General features: G+C 41.6%; 4 protein-coding genes across 8 annotated transcripts; 1 reads left to right on the forward strand and 3 right to left on the reverse strand.

Annotated features, from left to right (window-relative positions):
• Nucleotides 1-2,681: 2,681 nt before the first annotated feature.
• On the reverse strand, nucleotides 2,682-5,728 carry LOC127760824 (uncharacterized). Its single transcript, XM_052285125.1, has 4 exons — nucleotides 5,322-5,728; nucleotides 4,803-5,236; nucleotides 4,438-4,717; nucleotides 2,682-4,046 (listed from the first exon to the last, which is right to left on the reverse strand). Exons 1-4 carry the CDS (start codon nucleotides 5,427-5,429, stop codon nucleotides 2,724-2,726), a joined length of 2,145 nt encoding a protein of 714 aa, XP_052141085.1. The 5' UTR covers nucleotides 5,430-5,728; the 3' UTR covers nucleotides 2,682-2,723.
• A 538-nt stretch (nucleotides 5,729-6,266) lies between these two features.
• On the reverse strand, nucleotides 6,267-7,966 carry LOC127760831 (protein BUD31 homolog 1). The gene is made up of 3 exons (XM_052285138.1): nucleotides 7,837-7,966; nucleotides 7,570-7,757; nucleotides 6,267-6,626 (listed from the first exon to the last, which is right to left on the reverse strand). The coding sequence occupies exons 1-3, from the start codon at nucleotides 7,928-7,930 to the stop codon at nucleotides 6,471-6,473; spliced, it is 438 nt and encodes a 145-aa protein (XP_052141098.1). The 5' UTR covers nucleotides 7,931-7,966; the 3' UTR covers nucleotides 6,267-6,470.
• A 5,103-nt stretch (nucleotides 7,967-13,069) lies between these two features.
• LOC127771704 (WD repeat-containing protein ATCSA-1-like) lies at nucleotides 13,070-16,153 on the forward strand. The gene is made up of 9 exons (XM_052297635.1): nucleotides 13,070-13,457; nucleotides 13,618-13,875; nucleotides 13,990-14,149; nucleotides 14,238-14,411; nucleotides 14,792-15,031; nucleotides 15,163-15,317; nucleotides 15,394-15,483; nucleotides 15,566-15,634; nucleotides 15,780-16,153. Exons 1-9 carry the CDS (start codon nucleotides 13,305-13,307, stop codon nucleotides 15,846-15,848), a joined length of 1,368 nt encoding a protein of 455 aa, XP_052153595.1. The 5' UTR covers nucleotides 13,070-13,304; the 3' UTR covers nucleotides 15,849-16,153.
• Nucleotides 16,154-16,408: 255 nt separating this feature from the next.
• Nucleotides 16,409-25,994, reverse strand: LOC127771669 (uncharacterized). Of its 5 annotated transcripts, none has more exons than XM_052297605.1 (16): nucleotides 25,379-25,994; nucleotides 23,659-23,785; nucleotides 23,479-23,516; nucleotides 22,582-22,675; nucleotides 20,107-21,926; nucleotides 19,886-20,017; nucleotides 19,690-19,756; nucleotides 19,539-19,578; nucleotides 19,278-19,350; nucleotides 19,140-19,202; nucleotides 18,551-18,628; nucleotides 17,792-17,964; nucleotides 17,591-17,637; nucleotides 17,283-17,502; nucleotides 16,853-17,213; nucleotides 16,409-16,729 (listed from the first exon to the last, which is right to left on the reverse strand). In XM_052297605.1, the coding sequence occupies exons 1-15, from the start codon at nucleotides 25,585-25,587 to the stop codon at nucleotides 16,939-16,941; spliced, it is 3,456 nt and encodes a 1,151-aa protein (XP_052153565.1). In that variant the 5' UTR covers nucleotides 25,588-25,994; the 3' UTR covers nucleotides 16,409-16,729; nucleotides 16,853-16,938. The 5 variants fall into 5 exon arrangements, with proteins under 5 accessions (XP_052153565.1, XP_052153558.1, XP_052153569.1 ...); XM_052297598.1 differs by having other exon boundaries at nucleotides 22,582-22,684; XM_052297609.1 differs by lacking the exon at nucleotides 25,379-25,994 and having other exon boundaries at nucleotides 22,582-22,670; nucleotides 23,659-23,779.
• Nucleotides 25,995-26,989: the final 995 nt, after the last annotated feature.

The raw sequence follows: 26,989 nt of genomic DNA on the forward strand, positions 1-26,989 counted from the left end.
AAGGCTATTGCTTCTTTGTGACCTGCAAGGCTGCAAGTTTGCAAATGCACTTCAACATACTCCCTTCGTCCTATAATATAAGGGATTTTGAGTTTTTGTTTATATTGTTTGACTACTCGTCTTATTTAAAAAAAATCATGCAAATATAAAAAAAGGAAAAATTGTGCTTAAAATACTTTGGATAATAAAGTAAGTAAAAAAAAATAATTCCAAATTTTTTAAAATAAGATGAGTGGTCAAACAGTGCAAGCAAAAACTCAAAATCCCTTATATTATGGGACGGAGGGAGTACCAATCTATTATATACTAAAAGTCCATAAAACTTCCTACAAACGCTCTCAAGTCGCCACGTGGCACTCTAATAAAATAGAGAAAATCCTAGAAATTCTAAGAAAAAAGCAAAACATCTATCCCTTAATTTTCACTTAAATTGGCGGGGTCCAATATTACACACCGTTAGATAAAATTGATCTTAAAACAAACTAAATACCATGGGTCCCACCTATCCTCCTCCAGCGCATTGGCAGGTGGATAATATACGTAAGTACTGTACGTACGCTTCCTCCCCTTTTTTTTTCCTTTTTTCTTCTTTTTTCAATTTATATATATATATAATGGATATATTTTTTAAATAATAATAATTTTACAAACAAAGAATCTACCATCATATAATTTAAACCGGTGTACTCTTTACCTTGTACTATTATTTTCAAATAATGCACTATTTTAAAATAAATTTTACACAATTATATCGTGTACCTATCAAATAAACAATATTTATATTAACAAATTTATACGTGCACTTAAACTGATGGCCCTATTATATAAATTATCGGATCTACTTTTTACATTGGTCTATTATTTTCAGGTAATGCACTGCTTCAAAATAAGGTCTACACTATTATATTGTGTATCCATTATATTAACAATTTAAAATCTATATTAACTAATATACACTTACACTAGAACTGGTGGACATATTATTATAATCATTGGATCTATTGTTTGCTAATAAATAAAGCGTCCGAAATTCTCTTTTTGCCTGTTGCACAGCGCACGTCTGCACCTTGGCCTTTCGCATGTGTGACAAAGCGTAGTGTCTGAGACATCTAAGGTGATCACAACCGCTGTAGCGCTACCGCTTTGCCACATATCAAATCATATATGAAGATGATTAATTTTGTTAATAACATGAAAAGAAAATTAAAGGTGATGCAACGAGAGAATAATTAAGCACCATGGGTTGTGTTTTTCTCAACACTAATTAGCTCTGTTTAAGTTGAAACCGAGAGTTGATTACATAATAATTATAATGTATTGTGTTATGTCGTATTTGGATTTTGTACTATTGAAATGAATCATTATGTTATAAATGTGAGTACAATATTGACGAATATCAATAGAACTCTTAGTACGACAAGGGATAATAGGAGCTTAAGGCCCTCTCTTTTTTTCCTGATTCCATATTTTGGATTTTTTTTGCACGCTTTCCAAGTTTCTAGATGGTGTCTTCTTTAAACAACATTCTAACTTTTTAGAAGTCAATTCATTCGTTTATACCCTCAAATAGCTATCACATAAATTATATAATTCATCAATTTCAGCTATCCTAAACCTTAAGTACTACATATTTTTTTCATGCGAGTCATGGTGATCAGTAAATTGGTGATCAACGAATCATCGAAGTCGTAAGATGAATATGTAAGAGTTACTCTGAACAATTATAAATAGGTGTTAAAATTAATTGCTATTAATTAGACATCTAATGGCTTACTAGCCACAAAATTAATTTCTCTCTACATGTATATAAACATGGACGAAGTTGGAACAAATATTACCATACGTCACATACATATATATTGCGCAGTTAATATTCTAATTAGTCATTTAAAATTCCTTAAAATGCTCTCAAGCTGCCACGTGGTGCTCTAATAAATTAGGGCAAATATTAGAAATTCTAAGAAAAAAACAAAGTATCCGTTACTTGATTTTCACTTAAATCGGTAGGTCCAATATTATAAACCGTTAGATTAAATTGATCTTAGAACAAACTAAATACTACGAGGTCCCACCTCAGCATAGGTATGCACCTACATGCATGGGTACGTACGCCTCCCCTCCCTTTTTTATTTTTCTCTTTCTTCTTTTTTTTCCTATGCATATGCTTCCCTCCCTTTATTACTATATCATGCATCTTTATGAGATGATTTAATCAAAAGAATTTTGAGTATCATGCACTCATATTTTTCATTTGTGGCCATACTACACGTATGTATATATAGATGGACTGTATGATAATTAACTAGCAATATTTTTTTATTTACTTGAGAAAAAAAACATGATTCAAAAGTTGTAAGTACTTAATCCATCTCCTATCAAAAGTTTGTGAATGGTTTTCTAAGATACCTTAAGAAAAATAGAACCCTTAATTTATTATAAAATAATATCATCCAAACTTTAGTTTGCCCTAAATTTATGAGACAAAATTTCTGAACAAACAAGAATCTTACCTTTCAAAAATATGCCCGCGCATACGCGCGGGCCACCATCCTAGTTGTCAAAAAAGTGGCGCACTTCCCATGTCTTGGTCAAATTATCTCCCCTAGTAATCGAACGCCTTCTTCACAAGGATATGCAGCCATGAGAAATACTACTTGTCAATTATCAGTGCTGCCTTCCGCTAGTAAAAAAAGCAAAGAGAACAAATTCATGCATGTTACAAGCTACAGCATCCACTTATTAGAAATAGTGTAATCGCAGCCACGCTGCATGAACAGGTCTGCATCTGCAAGGGGCCTTCCCTTCCTGAAATCTTCAGCAAGTCCGGGAATTCCGGAGAGGAAAGAAGCTCCCCTTATTGTAAAATCTGAACTTGGAGTGCTACACCTACCAGAAGTAGGCACAGACAGCAGCCCAGAACTGTGTGGATCGTAACATGGCCTCGTTGAAAAGCCATGATCATCTCTTATCTCTGACGGAGCTACCGTGACACGATCAGCAGTGTTGCTCACGAAGGCGTTCTGAGGAGCAGCTGCAGTTGGTCTCAGATTGAGCTCTGAACCTCCATATTTGTTGCAAGTTGAGAGCATCTCGTCCTTTGGAAATGAGTCTGTTGGCAACCGAAACAAGCCGGCAATGCAGATAGGTATCTTGATGTCATCCACTATCTCTCTGTGGTAATCATCTACCGGAGCCGGGAGAGCCAGGATCTCCTGCCGGTGTGGGCTTGAACTGGTCTGTTCCTCTGTCAGTGAAATGGTAGCGTCGTCATTGGCAGGCAAATTCTCCCTGTCATGGTAATCCTCTGGTGCAGGGAGAGCCAGTATCTCCTGATCAGGAGATTGGCTTGAGCTGCAGAGCTCATCTCTTGCAGAATTGAACTCGTCGTCGACGGGGGAGTAGCCGTCGTCTTCTGAATGTTCATGGTCCCCTGGTGCAGGAAGCGCCAGCGTCACCTGGCTGGGTGGAACTGGCTTGCTCAGCTTCTGACTCAGGGAAATCCTGGCAAGCTGAAGTGCCTGAAGAACACACTCTATGTCCATGTTGCTCGTTGGCTGTTGATCTGGCCCTGCATCGACCTGGTTGTCGCCATGGTCATGGAAGCGTGATGAGCTCCAATCAGAGACCTTGCTGTTCAGGGTGGCATCACTCATTGACGGGCTCCCATCTGATGGCGCTTTGATGTCACAGTAGCTTGAACATCCATCCGGATTCTCGTTTCCTTGTTCTTGATTCTTCCCTGTCATTGTGCCGGCGACATTAGAGTTTCCTTGAGACTGTGCATGACAGTGGCCGTGAAGCTCCTCGTGCGAGTCACGTTGGTCGGCTGCTGCTTCTTGTCCTGATGTGTCTTGGGGTGATTCAGGAAGGGAACCATTCAACAGAAGTCCAGCAGAGCGGTTGTTGCTGGCGCTGGGGTGAATTTTAACGCCTGGTTTTGCCTCTTCGTTGCAATGAACCGCTTGATCCGCGAGCCTAGAATGCTCCTTGCTCTGCTCCCAACCATTTTCTATCTGGCACGCCTTATTCTCTGCCTCAACATGAACCTGGAGCTCCAAAGACAAAAGTATGAGTAAAATGTCAAATTTTGAACCTAAACAACCAGGTTTCACTCATGATACTAACTAACCTGTGGGTTGCACTCTGCAGTGCATTTTGTTATTAAAAAAAGGCATTTTGAGAGAGCAAATTATTTATACTTATCAAGTTGGTGGTACACATTTTTGTACTGCATGTGCACTAAATTTGGTAGCATGTGGAAGTCAAGGGGAAGTTGACTCTCTCTGTGGCGTAGTTCATAGTTATGAGATTATATTTTTGTTGTACACATGTACTACTGCAGAAGTTGCTTCATGTGAAACATTTTCTCTGGAAGTGGAAGAATTTGGTATCACAACTCTGAGCAGTGTTTCTGTGTAACTGTGTTTGGTTGCTTACCTTGGCTGAGCTCCGATTCTCGTTGAACTGCTTCTCCCACTGCCTCTGAGCTTCTTCCTCCGCCTCATACTGGCCGATCAGCTCGGCCTGCCTCTCGAGCACCCTTTCCATCTCGCCGTCCTTCTCGTACCTGATCACATACTGACCACCAGCAACCTCGCCGTCCATGTCCGCCTGGCCGTCGTCGGTGCAATCCGATCCATCTTGCTGCCCCTTCTGACTCCAGGCGATCTCCTCGACGTCGCCGCGCTGCTCTTCCGGCGCCGTCGACTTGCCATTGCTGATGAGCAGAGCCGTGGGATGTTAGAATTCGACAAACAATGGCGTGTGCGGTGTGCCAGCGTCTATGGCGGGACGGAGCTCACCTGAGCTCCTTGCGCTTGTTCTTGCGGCAGGACTGCCCCATCCGGTACTTGGGCGACGGGTCGGAGGAGAGGAGGTAGAAGTAGCTCCTCCGGTGCTTCTGCTTGAGCTGCCTCGCCTTGCGCGGGCTCACGCTGCGGCCTTTCCACGACAGCCCGCCGCCGGGCTCGGCCGTCCCGGACAGCGCGTCCTCCGCCGCTTCGCACTGCGCCGGCGGCTGCTCCTCCCCGCGGGAGCCGGCCGTGTCGCCGTCGCTCCTCGCGTCGCGTGGGTCGTCATCCTCCTCGCCGTCGCGGTCGGAGCCCGAGTCGAGCACGTCGGAGAGGTTGCCGCCGAAGCCATGTGACTCCAGAATACCCAGCACCTCCGTCGCCGCCCGCTCCGCCTGCCACCTCTGCGCCGTCACCGCCTGGACCTGCTCCTCCAGCTCCGCAACCTACAACCAAGTGACCCAACACACGTAATCAATGGCGCGAACGACAGCGAGAGTAGGCTGCCCCTGCGCGCGGTGGCTGGCTGACCCTCTTGGCGAGCTGGTCGGCGCGCTCCTTGGCGGCGCGGGAGACGGACCGCTCGGAGAGCAGCCGCGCGCGGAGGAAGTCGACGGTCATGGCCGTGGAGTCCGCCATGCATGCCACCGCGCGCACGCTCACGCGCTCCCCGAGCCGAGCCGCGAGTGACGTTGCTGCGTACGTATGCCGCTCCGCGCACTGTCACATTCCGGCGGTGTGGCTTGACCGGCGCCGCGTATTAAAAACGGCTTGGTTTCCCGTGAGCCGCGCACGGCGCACACGCAGCGCGCGTCGTACTCGCGGCCGCGGGCGCACGGCGCACCGACAGCCCAGGACAGGGAGTACGCTACCTACGCGCGACACAAGCGCCCCGCTGCAGCACGAGGGCCACGGGCTGACGAGACCACCGCAACGGTGTAGTTAGCTAGGCTGCGCCGTCCATTTTCAAGGGAGAATGGCGATGCCTCACCTACCTGTATCGACTGATCTGCCTCCTGCCCTGTCCGGGGTCCAGTGGCATATTGTCAATTTGGCATCTTACAAAATCATGAGAGTTTGGATTTATGGTGTACTGTGTACATGAACTCCAGTTGCACTTGTTTATGGGGGTAAATTCGTCGAGGACAAGAGTAGTGAACGTGGTACAGCTTTGCCATGTTCGAGCAACGCGACGAAGCCAGCAAAACTACTCGTCTTCTCTTGTGCTACTGCCTACTGCTACTGGTGCTGCTCCAAAAATGGCCGAGATCTCAGGCTGTCCTTGCTTGGAATCTTTCTGCTTGGATCACGAACTTCTACCGCACGGAAACATTTGAGTCTTGCAACGGTTTCGATAAGGTCATTCAAAGCAAAGTCAGCTCATCGTGCATAGAACAATACGTCTTCAAAGACCATAGCGGCAATTATAGCATCGAGTAACAGATGTTTCCATTAAAAAACTTTAGAATACACACATGCAGGGTGTTGAGGCCGATGATCAAGCAATGACCATGCGGCAGATTAATGCAGACCGTAACCACAATCTCAGGTACTTAAATAACGTCATACCCGGTAGGCGGGTTTACAAAACGTTTTCGTAAACGTTTTTAGCCGAAATTTCGCTCAAGAAACATTGTGTCTGCTTAGTTTGACAGATTCAAACAAGATAATGACGATATCTCAATCACCGCTGGCACAGCCTCTGCATCCACAGTGAACACATTCTATAACCTTCTCCTCTCTGAGATGCTTGGGGACCCGGCAGACGCATGTAGTTGCAAAGTTGTGGTCTCGTGTCTGTATGCATCGAAGACAGCAAAGGCGCTCATAACCCGGCTGAAAACACACAAAAAGAAGCAATGATACATTTGATATAAGAATGCCTGACAAACTCTTGTGACAAAAAAGCATCTTCTGGATTTGCATCTAAAAAGTGACTGAAAACTTTGACAGTTGAATTCGTCACGTACGTCTCACAATATTCTTAGGGCAATTTAGGCCCCTCGTTATCAATGTTCAGACAAGTATATAAAGTAGTAATATGGAACACAAGTATTGCATCCCTCCCAAATCTGCCAACTTTTATCAGATGTCCAGGAAAAAAATATATCATTGGGTGTTAGAAGTCTATCCATGATTTGATTTCTGGTTACATCAGCTGCTAGTATGCCAATAAAAATACATAGCGGAAAATATATAAACATCTTTTAGTCAACTGCCTTTTCTTTTTGCTCCCAAAATCTTATTTTTCATGGTGCACCCATATAAGAGAATATCTAGTCCATAAATCCCCACGTCACTCATGCTGCATTATTTCACTATTTCCTACGGTTCATTGCAAGAAATCCAATAAGGCACTACTCAACTTTGACATACAGCTATTAATCGCAGGTTCATACATATAGATTAGATTCTAAAACAAGATTTATGATGTGTCATGTCAAACTAGATCAGTATGTGATAGCTTAACCCAATATAATTGATTTACTGCAAGAAATGGTAGGATGCGGTTAGTTTAGTGTTTTATTTTTCATAGTACAAGTACAAAAAGTATGGTTCAAGGCTTCAAGCAGTTAAGTTACATTCTAAGCATGGGGAAAAAATGTGAGAAACTTAGCGGTGTATCCAGGGGTCTATGGCTTCATCTGAATTATCTTTGTACACAAGTTAATTAAAGTCTTAAAGATTATACAAGGTGGATAAGGCATCTTACTAAACTAGCACAGAGTATAAGGAATGATGGGCATCTTACAGAGCAAATCATGGGTCGAATACTAACCTTTTTCCACTTTGCAATCAGATTACGGTCTGCATAACCCTGGTCCAGGCAAAACTCATACAACTCTTTTGATATCTCCTTCCTTCTGTAATAAAGATCATATATGTAGCGACTTCTTTGATGGGAAATACGGAAAATTGGCCAGAGGGCTTCGCACTTTCTCTTCCCATCATGTGTGTCATTTTCAGCTACATGAGTAGATGATATTAGTATCCATATAAGAGCAGAAGTATCAATAAACATCTGAAAGGGGAGCATATGTCATACCTTCCCTCATTTTGGCATCCAACTCACGGATAGTTGGTTCAATAAGCTCCCATCCTCCAGGATATTTGACACGGCTTGTCTTTATTTTAGGCATGTTCTGTCAATGAACGTCGAGCGGCTAAAGCTTGCAAAGAAACCCTGAGGACATAGAGTAGGTGTAAGATTCACAATGCAAAACATTTGCACGGTCAAGCTCTTCCATCGAACTCAAGAGATTATAAGAACATAATACACACTATTACATAGAATTTAGCCCCACATTGAAGCCTTACATCAGATATGCTATATATTCCTTACTATAAAGGAACTGTGTTGAACACAAATAGCACAACTTAAACAGGTATTTTGCATCTTCAGGCTACCAGTCTTGTCGAAACATGATTTAACCCTATTTTGCAAGTACAAAATATGTGCATCTCGAATCGGTGAATGGACGGTCTAATACCTAAAGAACTAATCGACACGATGATAAAAATCGTGGAAAAGGTTCCCCAAACCCTAGGCTACTCGGAAGTTTTTTTTTTTTTGAGGGAATACTCGGAAGAATTTCGTCCCAATAACCACATACGCGAGAATTTCGTCCCAAGGAGGAGACGAATTGAACGGATCCAATAAACAGCGAGGTAGAAACTACTAAGCATCCAGCGAATCATCTTCAGGAAAAAAAAAAAAGGGAATCATGGAGCGGAAGACGAATAATAACCTCTTGGCTTGGGCGGCCTTGCAGTCGCCGGATGGAAGCTGTGGCGCGCGGGTCCAGAGGGGGCGCGCGTCGTCCACGCCGCTGGCCTGCGCTGCGCTCCGCTCCGGTCGAGCAAAGACGGCCGGAGAGGAGACGGGCGGGTTTGGAGTTTGGACCGGAGCTACCAGCTATATGTCGTGATTCTTTTTCCCCTCCTTTTTGTTTTTTGAGAGGAGCTATGCCGGTTTGACGGTTTTCTCCTCTGGTAGCAGTAGTATTTGCTACATCATGGGCCTCAAGAATCAAAACGGGACACCAACTGTGCTGAAATCCAATTCGGCAAACAAGGTTGGTTTGGTTTGTAGCCAGGGTATACGATTCCGACATGCTCTTTCGTTTCGGGCACCGGTGGAATTCAAAATTTTTGAAATCCGGTGGAAAACCGGTAAATTCCGAACAAATTTCATAAACCAAAATTTGAATACAAATCCCTGAGTTTGCCGGCAAGTTCTCGAAAACCGGTCGGTTTTGGCGAAATTCCGATCGAAATCATCGAAATTTCGATCAGTAATTTGTTTTCTTTTTCAAATTCTTTATTCTTTTCTTTCTTGATGTAAGTTTCAGTAAATACACATAATACATCATTTTTCGAACATTTATATCCCAATAGGTTCTATGAATATCATACTCCCTCCGTTTCACAATGTAAGTCATTTTAGCATTTCCCACATTCATATTGATGTTAATGAATCTAGATAGATATTGTCGAGGAGCGATCCTCTCTAGCAGGTGGTCGTGAGACCCCCTTTTGTGAGTTCGGCTAGGGGAAATGGCGCGATGACAGGAGTTTACTTCCGCTCGCAGTCTAGCTGCTCGATCGTTGTCGGGACTGTATGGGAGATCGAGGATTATACAGGTTCGGGCCGCTACCGAGCATAATACCCTACTCCTGTGTGTGGGATTATGGTGAGTTTTTACAAGGGATTTCAAGCTCCGACGGGGACCTAGCTGTTCTTCCTTCGAGCTTGAGTTCTCCTCGAGTCCTCTCTTTTTCCCGGTGGTAATGGTCCCCCTTTTATAGTTCAAGGGGATACCACATGCACCGTTTGCACCTACCCCCCACGGAAAGGGGGTACCCACATGGTCCTAATCATATCGCTATCCTTTGCTTCAACCGGAAGCAACATGGTCGCCTGGCTTCAGGTGGGGCCCAACGCCGTCCTCCGCCTGACACGGGGGACATCCCTATCATTCTCTATTAATTGTATGAAGACTTCGGCGGCCCATCACGCGCGTGGGGCGCCCCTGGCAGCGTGCCGACGGGACAGGGCACACCTGCCCCCACTCCGCCTGACACAGGGTGGAACGTGGGGGCACTGCCCTCCGTCCCGTCGCCTGTGACCGGTCACAGGCCGGTCATGCTCGATTGACATGGGTCAATCGAGCGGCGCCGCACGTCCCCCAACGCCGCATTGAATACGGCGTGGGACGGTTGGGGTACCGCGCATTAAAGGCGCGGAGCATCGTCTTTCGCCCCGCCTCCTCTCCCCGCCACGTGGTGGCCAGGCGAGGGCCCCGGGGTAGCACGCCCCGAAAGCCCGAGGGGTGCGGCGTGGCACCCCGAGGCCCCCTGGCCACCTCTCTACCCGAGAGGCGGGGGAAACGAGGCCGCGTGGCCACGCGACCAGATGGGAAAGATATTTCCCTTTACTGTGCGTACCCCTGGGCCCATTTCACCGACAGATATATATGTCTAGATTCATTAACATCAATATGAATGTGGGAAATACTAGAGTGGCTTACATCGTGAAACGGAGAAAATAGTATTTATAAGATTTTTTATTTTTTATCAATTCAAATTTGAATTTGGATGAAACTCCTCAAAATATCTCAGGCGGTTTCTACTTTCGAGTCTCGTCGAAACATTGAAATTCCGACGAAATCTGATCGGATTTCGTCGGAATCGTAAACCCTGTTTGTAGCTCAACTTTGCTAAGTCAATATTTATGCAATGTTAAACTATATAGAATATAAAACAATTGGCATGGTTGAAAGCCAAATGCAATTTTGATAACAAAACAAGCAAATGCCTAGTCAGTTTTGTTAAAAAAGAAATCAACAACACCTTATTCTTAACCATGATAAAGTTTGATAAAGTTTATTTTAACAATAAAGTAAATAAAATTTAACTATATTACTCCCTCTAGTTCTTTTAATGACATTGGCTAGTTTGAACTAGCCAGCGTCATATATACGAAGATTATGGTGGTATAAATTTAGTTAGTTTTATTTCAATAATAAAAGGAACTAAGCGAACACTCTTTGTTTAACTTATGATATTCTATCAAGCCCATTTAAACAATGATATTATAACGAAACACTTCTCTATCTCTGCTATTATAAAAATTAAAGATGTTTTAACCGGTATTTTGGTATATCATCCATGTTTGAGTCATTTTTTAACTTCCTTCGCTTTTAGAAATACATATATGTGTTTGAGTTAGAATTTAAGCTCATTTGCTTTTGAAAATACAAAAGAAGTCGTACAAGAAATCTCTTTTAGAAAATACCCGCATACTAACTTAAGATAAAAATCGGACTCCTAATTGTAGCTCGAAAAGAAAAATCCAAGCAAATTCCTACCGTGAATTTTATCCTTTCTAAACCGTATAACAATAATAAGGTTAAAATAGTATTCACCCGTTGCAACGCATGTGTATTTTTTTATACTAAAAATGCTCGTGCATTGCAACGGGTAAAAGTTATTTTAATCTTATTATTGTTATATGGTTTAGCTAGGATGAAATTCACTATTGGAATTCACTTGGATTTTTTTTAGAAAATCATGAGCTACAGTTAGGAGTCTGGCTTTCATCTCAAGTTAGCATGCAAGTTGTTTTAAAGAAATTTCTTATACGACTTCTTTTGTATTTCCAAAAGCAAACGAACTTAAAATCCGACTCAAACACAGATCTATATTTCCAAAAGCGAATGAATTTAAAAACCTACTTAAATACGGGTGACGTACCAAAATACCGACCGGTAAATTTTTTTTCAATTTTTATAATAGCAGAGATTGTAAATCCTATCTTACTATAAAGTTATCCCCCACTAACTCCTTAAGCTTAACATGCAAAGATGCCACATCATCATCCACTAATTAACAAAATGCTATATCATCATCCACTAACAATCATCACATTTAAACATCATGCAAACATGCTATATCTTTATAGTTTTTATAATTTAAGAGCTTTTCAAATACAAATATGTTAAATTATCATCCAACATAATTCACATAATGTTTCAATGTATATCTTTATTATGTTTTATGATATCCTATATACTTATATAGTTCATCCTTAATTAGTTAGTGCTTAAATGATTAATCTATGGTCCAAATTATCTTTCTCCTTTTTTCCTCTAATTAAGTCATATCACATCAATTGTTTTTAGCCTTTAGATGATTAATCTACGGTCCAAACTATCTTTCTGCTTTTCTTTTTCCATAAAGTCATGCCACCTTACTTTTTACGTTTGAATCAACATTCTACATACTATTTAAATTTAAATTATCATAAACCATATTAATTTACTTAATCTGATGTTATCTAACTATCTTGCACGTTATTTTTTTATTGTTATCATACTAAATTCCCGCAGCAATGCGCGGGGTTTCACCTAGTTTCTCAATGTTCACACCACAACACATTCAAAGACAAACATCCACCAGGTGCCCCCATGAGCGGAAACTCTAATGGGCGATCGATCGCCCATCCCATCGGGTAGCAATCGCCCCGCGCCCCCCTCCCCCCTCTCTCCCTCCACCTGGTTTCCATTTTTGGCATCGTATTACTTTTCTATTTTAGTAAATTTATGCATCTAAAGTTTATACACCTTAAGTTTACACATCTAAAGTTTAGAGACCCAAAGTTTATAAGTCAAAAATTTATGTATCCAATTCAAATTTGAATTTGAATTCAAATATTTTTTTATATATATAGTATTTCTATACATCTAAAGTTTATATGCCTAAAGTTTATAGACCTAAAGTTTATAAGTCAAAAGTTTATATACCCGTTTCAAATTTGAATTTGAATTATATCCGATTCAAATTTGAATTTGAATTCAATTTGAATTTGAATTCAAATTTTATAGACCTAAAGTTTATAAACTTTTTTTATATATAGTATTTCTATACATCTAAAGTTTATACACCTAAAGTTTATAGACCTAAATTTTATAAGTCAAAAGTTTATATACCTGTTTTAAATTTGAATTTAAATTATATCTGATTCAATTTTGAATTTGAATTCAAATATTTTCTATATATAGTATTTCTATACATCTAAAGTTTATACACCTACACTTTATAGATCCAAAGTTTATAAGTCAAAAGTTTACATACCCAATTCAAATTTTTTATATATAGTATTTCTATACATAAATTTTTCTAACTTTTATTTTTTAAAAAAAAAAATTAGTGGTGTACTAGGAAGAGAAGAAGGGAAGGAGAAAGGGGCCCCCCGCGCGGCCATATGAGTCGAACATGGGAGGATCCGAGCCGTCATAGATCAACACGGATTGAAACTGCCCAATTTAATGGAAGCTTCCAAGCGCAACCGCCGAATCCTCCTCCATCTTCGGTCAGCATAGCTCCTGCCTGGCCACCCCCTTTGCTCTCGCGGCTCTTCCCTCACCGGTGCGCCGCACCGTCCACCGCCCGCCGGAGTCGCCGTCGTCTTCGCCGAGAAGAGGGACGCAGCTGCCGTGCGCGGCCGAGTGGATGTGGTGTGAGGCGGTGAGGTGGAGGGAACGCGGGGAGCTGGGCGCACGGCGCTTCGAGACCGCCGCCCGGGCGCGCCGCACCGCCTCGCTCGCGCTCTCCAACCGCAAGGAGTTCACCACCCCGCACAACGGCGCCATCAACTCCCTCCAGGTCCACCCCCTTCTTCCCCCTCACTCCCCTTTTCCTTCTCTCACCTTAGAGGCTTAGATCAATTTGATTTGTACACCCCCGTAGATGGAATCTTGGCGTATTTGATGTGCAATGTGTGAGTCGCTCCCGCTGGTGTTTTGTAATTTCACAATATGGTCAGGTTGATTTGACAGAGCGGCGGTACCTACTCTCTGGCGCATCGGATGGATCAGCCGCTATATTCGATGTGCAGAATGCAACCGAATACGAAGCCGGGTTCATTGCCAAGCACAGGAGCATTCTGCTTGTGGACAAGCAGCATGAAAATGGCCACAAGTTCGTGGTATCGATGGCCGTATGGTATCCTGTGGACACTGGGCTGTTCGTGACAGCTTCTTTTGATCAGTATGTCAAAGTGTGGGATACTAATTCGACTCAAGTATGCATTCATCTGCTTTGTGGATTGCTTATTTTTCTTTTCTCTTGCCTCCTTTGGTGGTGGCAACGGTGTGATCCTGATGTTCTGATTTTTGCCTTGGTTTTCTTTTCCTAGGTCGTAATGGATTTTAAGATGCCTGGAAAAGTGTATAGCGCAGCAATGTCCCCAATTGCAACAACACATATGCTGATCGCTACTGGAAGTGCGGATGTTCAGGTCCATTTATGTGACATTGCTTCTGGAGCCTTTACCCACACGTTGTCCGGTCATCGTGGTTAGTTTCTTACTTCTAGTGCAGTGATGAAAATATGCTTGCTTTGTTTGTATGGTTACCACCTTATCCTTGGTATCTGACATGTCAGATGGTATCATGTCTTTGGAGTGGTCTACTTCAAGTGAGTGGATTTTGATGAGCGGTGGTTGTGATGGAGCAATACGATTTTGGGACATAAGACGAGCTGGATGCTTTCTTGTTCTTGATCAGTCACGGTCTCAACTAGGAAGGCGGCCTCCTTTTCTTGAGGGCACCTCAGATAAGATATGGTCACCATTATCCATCACTTACATTTGTTTTCAGAATATTTGGTTGCAATGCTAAAGCTGGACTTCCACTATTATTTTCTGCAAAAGCTTCAAAAATGTTACAGCTTCAAGTAAAATATTATGGCTGTAATGCTAGATCAATACAGTCAGCCTTCAAGTAAAAGCTGATTTCTGCGGCTATTAATTTATAGGTTTGTCTCACATATTAGTGTCAGTATATAGGTGCTATGGTATGTTTAGTGCTCCAATTCTTACAATATAAGGTCTGCATACATTGTTTCTTGTTGATTGTTGTGTCCTAGAAATGACGCGCAAACTCAGCCTTCCACTCTAGTTGTGCAAATGATCAATGTATTCATTTTTAATTTTGACCAGGATCCTTTGAACTCTTTACAACCTTCATCTTCTTCAAAGATTTACTCTGCACAGCAGAGGACAGGCAAGAGTAAGAAACAGTCACACAAATTGCACAAAAGTCAAATCCCTGGACATGGACATATCCAACAGAGATTGCACCCTGGTTTGTCTTCTAGTCAAAATTGTGCAACGGCACATTATGGTGCTGTTACAGGATTAAGAACAACTACAGATGGGATGTACCTTCTTAGCTCAGGTTGATTGAATTTAATTGCTATTTCTATGAGCATTCGATTGCTATTGCTTGAAAGGAATTATTGTCTATGGCTATCTTCTTGTTATGCCTGTATGCAGTATGCATTAATGATTGTTATCCTCTCTCTTCAGGTTCTGATTCTCGCTTAAGACTTTGGGATATTGATTCAGGCTGCAATACTTTGGTCAATTTTGAAGCTATGCGATTACAGACTAGCAAACCGCTACAATTAGCTGTCACTGAGGATCCATCACTTGTATTCATCCCATGCATGGCAAGCATTAAGGTGTGTTGTCATTTTTTAGCTTCTCAGTTTGGACGCTGAATTTTAGACTTCACCTTGTGTTGCCATATTCATGTAGGCGTACAATTTATGGTCTGGTATGACATTTCAAACATTCCGGGGGCACTATGAACCTGTTAATTGCTGCTACTGTAGTGCACAAGAACAAGTAAGTCTTCCCTGTACTCCTATCCTCTGTTAACCCTGAATGTTCCCGCATCAATACCACTGCTGAGTCTTTTGGAATCCAGGAGCTTTATACTGGCAGCAATGACATGCAAATTCTTGTGTGGTCATCAACTCCAGCGTTTACTGAAATGGTATATTTTCTATTTCTTGTTATCATATATCTTTCTGTAGAATTTTCCTATATCCTATCAAATTCAAATTTCTTAGGAGTAGTCGGGCATATTAGGATATTATCGCATAAGCTTTTTTAGGCATTTGATTGTTAGCACTTCTAAGCCTCTGCAAGAAGATGATGGCAAGAGGCAAACGGATTTTGTAGTCGATGACGATAACTGGAGCGACTGAGAATTATTCATGAGGCAAACGGATTTTGTAGTCGATGAGGATAACTTGAGCGACTAAGAATTATGCATGTATAGTTGTATTATACACTGAACATTGAGCGACTAAGAATTATGCATGTATAGTTGTATTATACACTGAACATTGACATTAGGGATGTTAACAGGCCACGTTTTTTTTTCTTTTTTTCTTTTTTTAAGGGGAGCCACGTTTATTACTACTGTACAGTACTTCATCCTGCAGTTTCACCCGAAATATCACTTTGATAAAGACAGCTAAGTGAAATGTAAATATGCCAGATTCTCTCTCCGATAATGAAAATGCTCCTATGTGTTTACCCAACTGTTATGATATCATGTTAACAAAGATACATCAGATCTTCTCTTTATCTGGTAAGGAGCAAGGACAGAAATGCTCCTATGTCGTAGGGTCGTGCTCCCTACGAGAACTTGAGCACAGCAGCGAAGAAATGCCTCAACACGTTGCTGTTGATTTGTTTAAAAAAGCTTCGACAGCCTAACAACTCAACAATCCTTAAAAAGAGATGAAGCAACAAGGCTGTATGACTTCCAAAACTTAAACAGCGATGCATGAAATTCCACCTAATATCGTGCAGTTTTTCAGCTGCATCAATAATATGTTTAAGGAAATGAATAAGAATAGCTATCAATTATAATTACAATTACAATTACAATTACAACAGATTTAGCGAATCTGGATCGCCAAAGGCACTTATTGCACTTATTTCAGACTAATGTCGAGGAAGAATCGCATGGAGTGACAGTATTTTCTATTTTCAAACCAACCTGCAATGAATTGCTGGTCCCAAAACGCAGAGAACCTCGCAGCTCAGGTAAAGCTTCAGTCCATAAGGCTATACAGCTCTGTCGGGAGTTCCAAAGATAATCAGTTATATTGCAAGCACATTGCAAGAAGTCAATACATACAACCCAAAATGGACACGGTGATCAGAATAACAATAGAGGAAAGAAACGGATGAAACATACCACAGCATGCAACAGTTTATTGTGTAGATGGACACATGCAGATTTTCCTGATATGCAAGGAGATTCCTCAAGTGTGCTCTTGTTTCTTAGATCCTCTGACACCGGATAATGCCTGCAGCACCTCCATAGCACAACCATTTCTCGCTACCTTTATTCATGTTCCATCTCAACCGATGCAATGCTACAGCTTTAGGAGGAAAGACCTCAAAATTTTCAGGGGATTCACTACCCCTGCTGGTGCTTGTACCAAAATTCTCTTGCATTGAAGGAGCAGCTAAAACTATGGCACCGGTTTCTTGTCCTTCATCAGGTTCATCTTGTTGACCATCTCTGATGCTCGGATTTATAGCACCATTGTATTCTGTATGGTGGTTAAGCAGGCATGTCAGGTACAAGCAAAATGATACAAGTTGCAGGTGACAGAGATTACCTGAGTTGGTAAGAAGTTTCCCTTCTTCTATAACATGCAATTGAGCTACATCTTTGCAAGTTTTAGTAGCCCGTTTGGTCCCCAGAGGAACATTTGACAAAGGAGAGTTTGGTAATGCGGTACCAATTTTAATGGTTGTTCCCTCCTCTGATAATGAACCACAAAGAAAATATGGTACACGGTTCCTCCCAGGTTCCTTTTCCCAGAATCTCGGAGTAAGCTACAGTAAGTTGAATATTTCTTTAGCAATGTTATAGAGAATCACAATAGCATGCATAAATCAATAGTATATGTGCTGTTTAGTTTACCTCAAAGCAAACAGCAGTTCCATCAGCCACACAATAAGCCGCATAGCCTGGATATCAGCACAAAATTACAAATTCATGAATTATCATGAATATTTGACATTTTTACTCTGCTCACATGTGGGGAACTAAATATTGATATAGGCTATAACCAATATTCCGATACTTGACATCTACTATGGTTGGACATGAGGTGAAATGCACCTGTAATTTCTGAGGCATGGACACTCCATATCAAATATTCAGACAATTGATAGGTAGAAACACCCTGAGTTTTCGTTCCAACAAATGGCCTTCCAGTAACAGGAACATCATTTGCGATTCTTGACAAGCTAACGAACTTTAATGTGCCATCTTCCAATGATATGACAACACCTCTGAACACAAAGATAAAAATATAACAGTTAACATTACCATTCTAGTAAACAAAAGGGTATGTCTGGCCTATATACACACAATATCACCATGAATGAAACAATGTGGTCTATGTAATCACGTCTACTTTGATCCAGTTATACATCAAGACCATGTCCAGTGAAGGAAGCTTGCATATTTAGAAGGTACGTGGGCAAATACAAACATTTATATTAATAATTATGTAAACAAGTGCAAATAGAGTGTTTGCAAAAAAAAAAAAGTGCAAGTAGAATTACTTAAAAAAATTCTGATGATTTAATGGAACTAATTATATAAACAAAGACAATATCCACCTTAGCACACAATAACAGAGAAGTACAGGTCCTATGAACCACGGGCTAAGAACATAAATTACATGACTAAAACAATTGTCAATAGCAAATATGGTTTCTAGTATGTGTTCCAACATTAATGAAAACATACATCTCCATTTAAAATTAGTGCAGTGTTTCAAAGACAAGGAAAACAGCGTAAACACCATGTTAGTGAAGAAAAATCTTGTATAATGAAGAAAAACAAGTACATTTAGTGCTTAACAAATATTACCTTGCATCCTTCAACCATTGAAGACTTATTACGGCCCTTGGAGCAGTAGTTAACTCCCAAAGATGACGATATGGATCTCTGCAGCAAAGAAATCTTATGAGATGCACTAAAATTCCCAAATTTACAAAACAAAAACAGTAGAAAACAACAGCAAATCCAAGGCGGCTGTGACAGGTAGTGATTTAACCATCACAATCAATATATCTATTAGGCAAACATACTGCAGCTTCTAGAACAAGTTTCTTAGCGCCCATTGAAAAATTAAAGAAAAAAACCGTATATCGCACTGGATTCATAAAGAAACTCCTACTGACATCATTGGTCCATGTGATAATAACATATTCTCATATCGTGCCTATCTTTTGTTTGTTAACTCGGAATTTTTACCATTAGGAAACAAACAGAAACAAATATGAATGGTTCAGAAATTGGTGGGTGCCACGAATTCAGAGAGGAAGGGGGAGGGACTACCCTCAATGTTAAGACCTCTGAGGACCCATACATAATATTAGAAATTCATGCAGGATAGGAGAGTAGTTCGAAAGATGCTTTAAACATTGCTTCAGTTCACAACAAGGCCAACACCTACCTTAAATCCCAGAATTTCAGACCATCCTCTCCAGCAGTGACAAAGGTATTCACGTTTTCCTTACTGACAGAATGACAAGAGTCAAAACTCAAAAATTATCTTTTGGAATAGACCAGAAGTAACAGTACAACTGGCTACCTCACAGATGGTGCCCACGACACGGTTCTGATGGGAGCAGATTCAGCAGTTACACACATAAAAGGTTTTGAACCTGTTTATCAACAGAACGCATGATTTAGTTTTGTTTGCAAACAGAACAGAATAAGAAATGCGAAGATTTGGGAACTCCAGTAACTTGCTTTTAAACCAATAAAGCAGTTCTACAGTCAGACATGTTGTCAGGCAAAGTGTAAATGATAACTGATAAGAGTGACGTCGTTGGCAAAACTATCTAAATACCTTGAAATGACAGGTTTGCAGAGAACTTCCATAAAGCAACCTGGAATATAAAAAAAGTCAATCACAGAACTTTCAGAACAGCAACTTGAAAGACTCAAAGGTCACAGGATTTAAGTTAAGAAAATAATTTTGCTGGGTAAGGAAAAGGTACCGTTCCATCGTGACATCCCGCCAATATCATATCATGAGAGGGTGACCAATCAACTGTCAAGGGAATGCTGTTTACCATTATAAAGAGGCAATGGCTTCAAAATTAAAGTTCATGCTGAGGAATTTAGAAATATATCCAAATCTTCCACCTAGTTTGAGCTACTACTAGCAAAAAAAAAAGTCGACAGGTCCAATACCTTTGTCTGTTCCCGCACTTTACTTTGGCAGAGCTAAACACAGGCTTCAGCTTTAAAAATCGAGGGTCAGTACCCTCCTTTGAAGAAGAGGAATATATTTTCTGAATCATGCTTGGAGATGGAACTTCCCATCTGTGCACAAAAATGAATTACAAGATGATAAGAGGGGGTGATAGATATTTAAATGAGATAAATAAGGATCTACAAGAGCATACACTCACACTTCAAGCGAGCCATTCCCCAAGAGTACTGCAAGAAAACCCAAACATGATTTATGTTCTGACTGATTTGCTGAAGGAGGTTTCCATTTTACGTCCCAAGCAACTTTTCCATTATGAGCTAAACATAAGACAACCCTTGGTAGAGAAATGTCTTTTGGGACACGAGAAAGGGTCTTTTCTGCAGAACAAATCATATTATCATCTTTAGTTGATTCTTTGAATCGAGCCACTTCTGTATCTTTTAGTTCATCAATAACCTGAGCACTGTTTTCGGAAGGAACAGATACAGCCTGATTTGTCTCTGCGTTTTCAAAGTTACAAGCAGGAGTACAACATGAAGTATATGCAGTTGATGCAGAAGATCCGTCCATGTTCTGTGCTTCAACACTAAGCACTACTGAACTTCTTTCATTTGAAACAGATTTCTTTTTATCTTGCACTCTGCCCTTTCCGGGACATGATTCTTTCTTGCAATTTTCAACCAAGGACGCATTGTCGCCTGACTTGGGAATTGTCTGAGTTTTTTGTTCTTCACCCCTGCATGCTTTAGAACAACCGCATTCCGTTGAAATTGGCTGCTTTCTAGGTCTGCCTCTACCCTTCTTGGCACTTGATTCTTCCTTGCATTTTGCAAGACATATGCCCTGTGCTGGTGTTGCAGCATGAGATGTTCCAACACTCAAATGGACACTGTTCTCTATAGCACAGCTTGATCGACCAATATCATTTGCTAAAATGTCACAATTACTCTTGGCCAAGACCACGAGATTATTTGAATTGGTCAGAGTAGAACCTTTCTTTGGGGTCTCAGTACCAGGAACAAATACACAACTGGTTGTACTCGGAAATGGTTTCTTCCTAGGTCGTCCCCTCCGCCTCAGACCAGTTGAGTTACTCTTGTTGCCTGATTCAGGTAAAATATACGTAGGCAACATGGATCCTATGCCAGACTGTCCAGATTGCATGGAATTCTCAATATGAATTACTTCCTTTTCTGGCTGTTCTCTACCCCTCTGACCTGACAATGGAACTGCAGAGGCTGCATCAACTGCAGCATGAGTTATATTAGCACCAGACCCAGTATTTTCAGTGGGACCCAAACCAAAATCAATTGAACCAGGCTGACAGACAGAATCATTTCCTAATTCAGTATCAGTGCCTGGAAGATGCTTGCTGTTGCTTGGAGCAGGATACTTTCGGGGCCTCCCCCTTTTTTTCTTGGGCTCCATGCAGGTTAAAGCTATTGGAGATAGAGCTGTAGACAAGTCTTCTGTTAGTTTAATGCCAGACAAACCTTTTATTTCAACAGGTTTTTTCCTAGGTCGCCCTCTACCTTTTCTTGGAGTTGATTCCACAGGATTAACAGTTGGCATGGGATAAGCTATTGCAATGTCACATGAAACAACTGCTGGACTGACAAGAGGATCAATAAGAGCAAACTCTTGACTTCTGTCGTTTTGGGATGAATCTTCCACTTTGGCAATTGGCAGTGGATATTTTCTTGGTCTGCCCCTTGGTCTTTTGACACTTGGTTCCAAGTGATCATCAGAAGTTGTGATGGTCTTTCTTGGTCTGCCCCTTGGTCTTTTGACACTTGGTTCCAAGTGATCATCAGAAGTTGTGATGGTCTTTCTTGGTCTACCCCTTTGTTTTGGTTGATTGGATGGATTATATTTATTGCATGCAACCAATGACTGATGAGGATGACCCTCTTCAGATGGTGCTAGGAGACACCAAACTTGAATTATACCTCTCCCGATTAACGGCATGCCAATTTTATGGTAAGAAGAACCAGGAGGGTGAGCAGCAACAGCAAGATACTGCAATGTATAGGAGACGTGCAAATAAGGTTATCAGCTCTCAATAACTTGTACTCTTAGTCATATACTTTTTTTCAAAAACCAGCAAATACTTGAAGATATAAACCATAAAAAGAACATAATACTAATTTCATAGACACCACACATTCAATGCAATCATGCAATTAGTCTGCATGCAAAGATGTCCTTGGGAAGAACTCCCTTCGGTCATTTTCTTATACATGCTTTATCTCAGCGCAAGGTTTTATTAAGTAAAAAAGAAGTAAACTGCCAGTTTATCGTCCTGCAATGCACAGCACATAGAACTGGAAATGTTGAACCAGATTCACTGCTTTAACAAGAGTTGGAAAAGATGAGAAATTTTACTTTGATTCCTGTGAGCATCTAAAATGGGAAAAACAAATACAGAAAACAAAATATGCCTAATAAAAGTAAACGTGGGGAGTACTGCAAGAGATGTCTTTAAATTCATGTCACCATAAAGTATGTCACTCAGTGAAACATGTTAATTTTCCCATTGACATATGAACTAAAGAGCACTCATCATACTCATAGTCACAGCAAGTAGTGGATATTGGAACAAAAAATATGCTGATGCATAAACAATTTTGAAGCCACAACAAGAGAAAACTTTCAGTATTATCATAGTTATAACCTCACAGTTTATGGGAGAATGAGGCCTGTCACACAACCTAGGGCACCAGTCCAACGCCCAAACATTGCCTCCGGCAAATATAACGAAATCTGAGCTGCAAAAGCTAAAAAATTATTAAACATAATTTAATCAAGATGGCTTCATAGAGTCAAATGGGTATGAAAAGCAAGGAGAAGTGAAAGAATATATACATGGCAGGTAAAAAGTATTAACAGTGTTTATCACACTGTGAGGCAGGTACTAAATAAAATGAGAAGTGCAAAGGCACAAAAATAGTATTAGATCAGATCTATTTTCATCAATCACAACAAAAAAAAAAGCAACCCCAAAAAAAGAAAAGGAAGAAGGTTTGGCACGTTCGACAAACCCAATGTACAATTGTTCTTCTGGACCAAAAGAATGACCCACTACTCCCAAGTTGATGTGGTTAGTAGTTTTGAAGTGTGTGCAGTCAATTTAAGAAACCTTAATAACTAGCATACTCTTAGTAGTTTTGGAGACTGTACTGAAATCTTTAAACAAGTTTGGAGGGCTTTCAAAATAAGATTCAAGTCCCGCATCTCGTGTTTCATAGAAGACCTACTCAAAGAGATCAAAGGAGGTATTCCCTGAAACCTGAAAACTACTAACCAATAGCAGGAATACAATATATGTTGACAATTAGTCTGCTTATTGGTCATGTTACAGCAAATTATCAACTAGTGAATTGCCAAAGGAGCTAAAATAATACATAAGCAGACATCTTGGGTTATTCCTAATATCAACTGAGAAACTTAACATAGCCTATCTCCACTAACAGTATGACCTTTATTGACAAATATGGGGAAAAAACAGACAACAAGATAAGTAGATTGACAAGATTCTAAAGTAGTACAGAAAGAACTCCATAAACAATACCTGTCTGTTTTAGCCTTCCCATTGTCTAGGTGTGTGATCTGCAGTGTGATCCGAACTTAATTATGAGAATATGGTCCAAAAGGAACAAAAGATGATATAAGAAATCACATTCAGCTGAACACAACAAAAAAATAGCCTCAAGAACTTAGCGCAAGGCACCAACAGCAACTGAGTAATAACCTGGGGGACAGATGCAGACGAGAACTGTGGTAAGTTTATCTTGTGTGTGTCAACTCTGGATGGAGCTGATCTGGCGTCACAAGTGAAACTAACATTTTTTGGCTCATAAGAGAAGTGCCTCCATTCTCTGCAAAGATATGAAATAACTAGCAGATTAGGTACTAAATAATATTGATTTTTTTTTAAAAAAAGAAGGCAATCAGATTAGACAAATGAAAAAGCAGCTTGTGAATTCCATTTAATTGATGCTCAGAATGACTGTTAGAACTTTCCACAATCTGTTACTCTTGGTGCTGAAAGGAGTCGTCCTCATGTGCATAAGCGAGCTGAACACGGCGAACCTAAAATCTGACCCAACTATAGACTATACTATGCCAAGGAAAGTGGTCTAACACTATCAGTGGACAAATTCAATCATTGCAGATAGTCTGTTTGGACAAAAGGCTAATGGTTATAATAAATGCAGATAATTTATCTAATGTGAACTGCTAATAGTTGACACTTGACACATTTGGATAAAAACCAATGCATTGCACTTAGGGAGCAAGTATATGTGACAATGTAGAAATTTTAGTCAGTAAAATTTAAAATGGGCATGGAGGAGAACCAACAGTGCAGCACGTTGAAACTATGCAGTTCCAATTGATGCAAATCAGCTTACAGTGAGATGGATAATACTAGAAAGCTAAGGTTCTGAGCAGCCTTTGTATGGCTGTACCAGCTGATCAGTCTCAGTTGAGTTTAACATCCTTATATTGGTGGGTGCTAAAACACAGTGAGTGGTGCTTTTTTTTAAAAAAAAAATCTTTCTGGTGAACACTGGGCACATAAAGTTTTTCTTCTACTTTAATTGGTGATTAAATCAAAGAGTACTAACTAGTTATAGCATGCTACTATAGGTTGCTAATAACTAAAGCTGTTACTGAAACTGCCAATCCTGAATACAAAGTAACAGCTAACAAGTAGTCTGCACAAATAAAGGTGGGGCTCACTGACTTAGTGACTTACAGATAAAGGGGATCAAGTTTCGCTACTCCTCTGTGCCTTAAACCATAACATCAAATGGTAAGCTAGAAAGTCACAATGTGCATAAATGATCATCGATCAGAGTCATCAAACAACAAATGAGTACAGATTAAGGAAATATATCTACCAGAACAAAAGTGACTTAAACTTAGTGAATTAGTAATAAAACAAGTAACAGTGCAACTGCATTTTGTTCATGACATGAAAAAAAAATCCTTGTATCGTTCTAATCAATAGAAAAACAGAATTGTGCATTGAGCTAATATTGTTACCTAAGGACACTGGAAGTAAGAATATGGCCAATTGCAGTGGCAAAAGCCAAATGAATTCTAATAGCCACAACAGGAATAATGAAACGGCACCAAAGCATTCCTGTGACAACTGCTTTTTTTCTGTTTGTGTGGCAGCGATGTCTTAGGATCTAAATTAACAAATTCCAATAAAATTTGCCACCGTGTGTGGCACATAAGGCAATGAATAAACTAAAGAGAGCTTACATGCCACATAAATTTTCCCATTGAAAGCTCCGTGAAATTGCATCATGACTAACAAATTAATGCTTTGCTGATAAACGCTACTATTAAACACAAATTCGTCCACTCCACCCAGCTAAATAGGCCAACAACAGAAAGTTACCAATTTTGCCGCGGTGATTAGGTACCGGATTAGCCAGAGCAAGGAGGGAGTTTCTCACCTGAGGAAAGTTATTGAGGAGGCGAGCCGCTCGACTTCGGCGTCAGGGAAGTTCGGCTCGTGCTCCCCGGTTGTGAGCTCCGAGATGGCGTGCACCGCTCTGGAGAAGACCTCCGGTGACTCGTCAAATACGCAGACCTCGATGCCATCCTTAATCTCCTCTCCTTCAGTCTGGGGCGGCGCCCCCGTCGCCTCCGGCGGCGCCGCCATCGCCGGCGAATCGAGCAAAGAGAGAGAGAGAGAGCACTATCTAGGGCTTGATGAGCGGTTGAGCCGCGGGAAACGAGAATATAGGAGGGAATCGGCCCAATTATGCCTTGTTTGGGTTTTTGGGTCGAGAAGTGCAAGTTCCGCCAAGGGCTTGAGATCGGCCCAATTAAGCAGAGCACGCCAAATCCGGTGGCGAGCAACGCCGGTGAAGGCCTCCGCCGTGGTCCAGGCTCTCGCGAGCCCCACACGACGGAGGCGCGGAGCAGCAGCCGCCCGCTGCTTGCGTGCGGAGCGGGAGACGACGGCGAGATACGTGTCCGCTTTGTTTCTTATGTAACGTGCCGCGCGCCGCCGACCCCGCGCCACCGCCCGCGCGCAGCCGCCGCCGCCACCCCGCGCCACCGCCCGCGCGCCTGCCGCCCGTGGCCCTCGCCGCCGCGCCACCCGTCCGCCGCTGCCGACGCCAACGACGCCGCCGCCGGGCTACCGAGGAAGACGGAGGAGGAGAGAGAACTGGAGGAGATGTGGTATGAAGGGATAGTTCAGTGGCATTGTGGTGTAAATCTCAATCTCTATCTCTATCTCTACTATTATAAAAATCAAAGATGTTTCCAAGGTCCGTCATCCGTGTTTGATTCGATTATAAAAATTGAAGATGTTTCCGCGGTTTATCATCTGTATTTGAGTCAGTTTTAATTTTATGTTTTGGTTTTAATCTATATCTCTTCTCTATTATATTATAAAAACTTTATCTTTATCTTTATCTTTACCTATTATATAAGTTTAAGATGTTTTTAGCAGGGATTTTTGTAAGTTGTCCGAGTATAATGCGATGCGCAGTCTGATTCCCTCCCCGTGCGGTTTTTTGCGATTTTTCTAAAAACAGATAAAAGAATCGGACTCTAATCCAACCAAATAAAGTCAGAAGAGAGATCCACAAGAACTCAAATACACCATAAAAAAATCCACGAGCAGATCAACCGATTGCTCCCAACCCCTTTGCCCAAAACCACAAAATCACTCAGTTGCAATCCCAAATCAAAATCAAGAATCCCCACGAAATCAACATCCCAAATTAAAAAAAAAAACTAGCCGCCTCCTACACCCGCTCTCCTCGTCGTCATTCGCCGCCACCGTCGTTGCCGTTGTCCGCATCGCTGCTTTCGGCCGCTACCGGCTCCCGAGCCCACCACCGCTCCTAGCCGCGTCGCCACACCGGGGATGGGGCCGACGCCGTCAGTGCCGTCAGATCCACCGTGGGAGGGAGGCGAGAGGGGTCGGACGGAGCCGCCGCCGCCAGATCCGTCCTCGGCCGCCACCACCGCGGCCGGATCCACCCGCGGTCGCCGTCGCCGGACCCATCGCACGAGAGGCGAGAGAGAGGATGAGGGGAAGGACGGTC

The sequence above is a fragment of the Oryza glaberrima genome, chromosome 1, assembly GCF_000147395.1.
Source record: "Oryza glaberrima chromosome 1, OglaRS2, whole genome shotgun sequence".
NCBI lineage: Eukaryota > Viridiplantae > Streptophyta > Magnoliopsida > Poales > Poaceae > Oryza > Oryza glaberrima.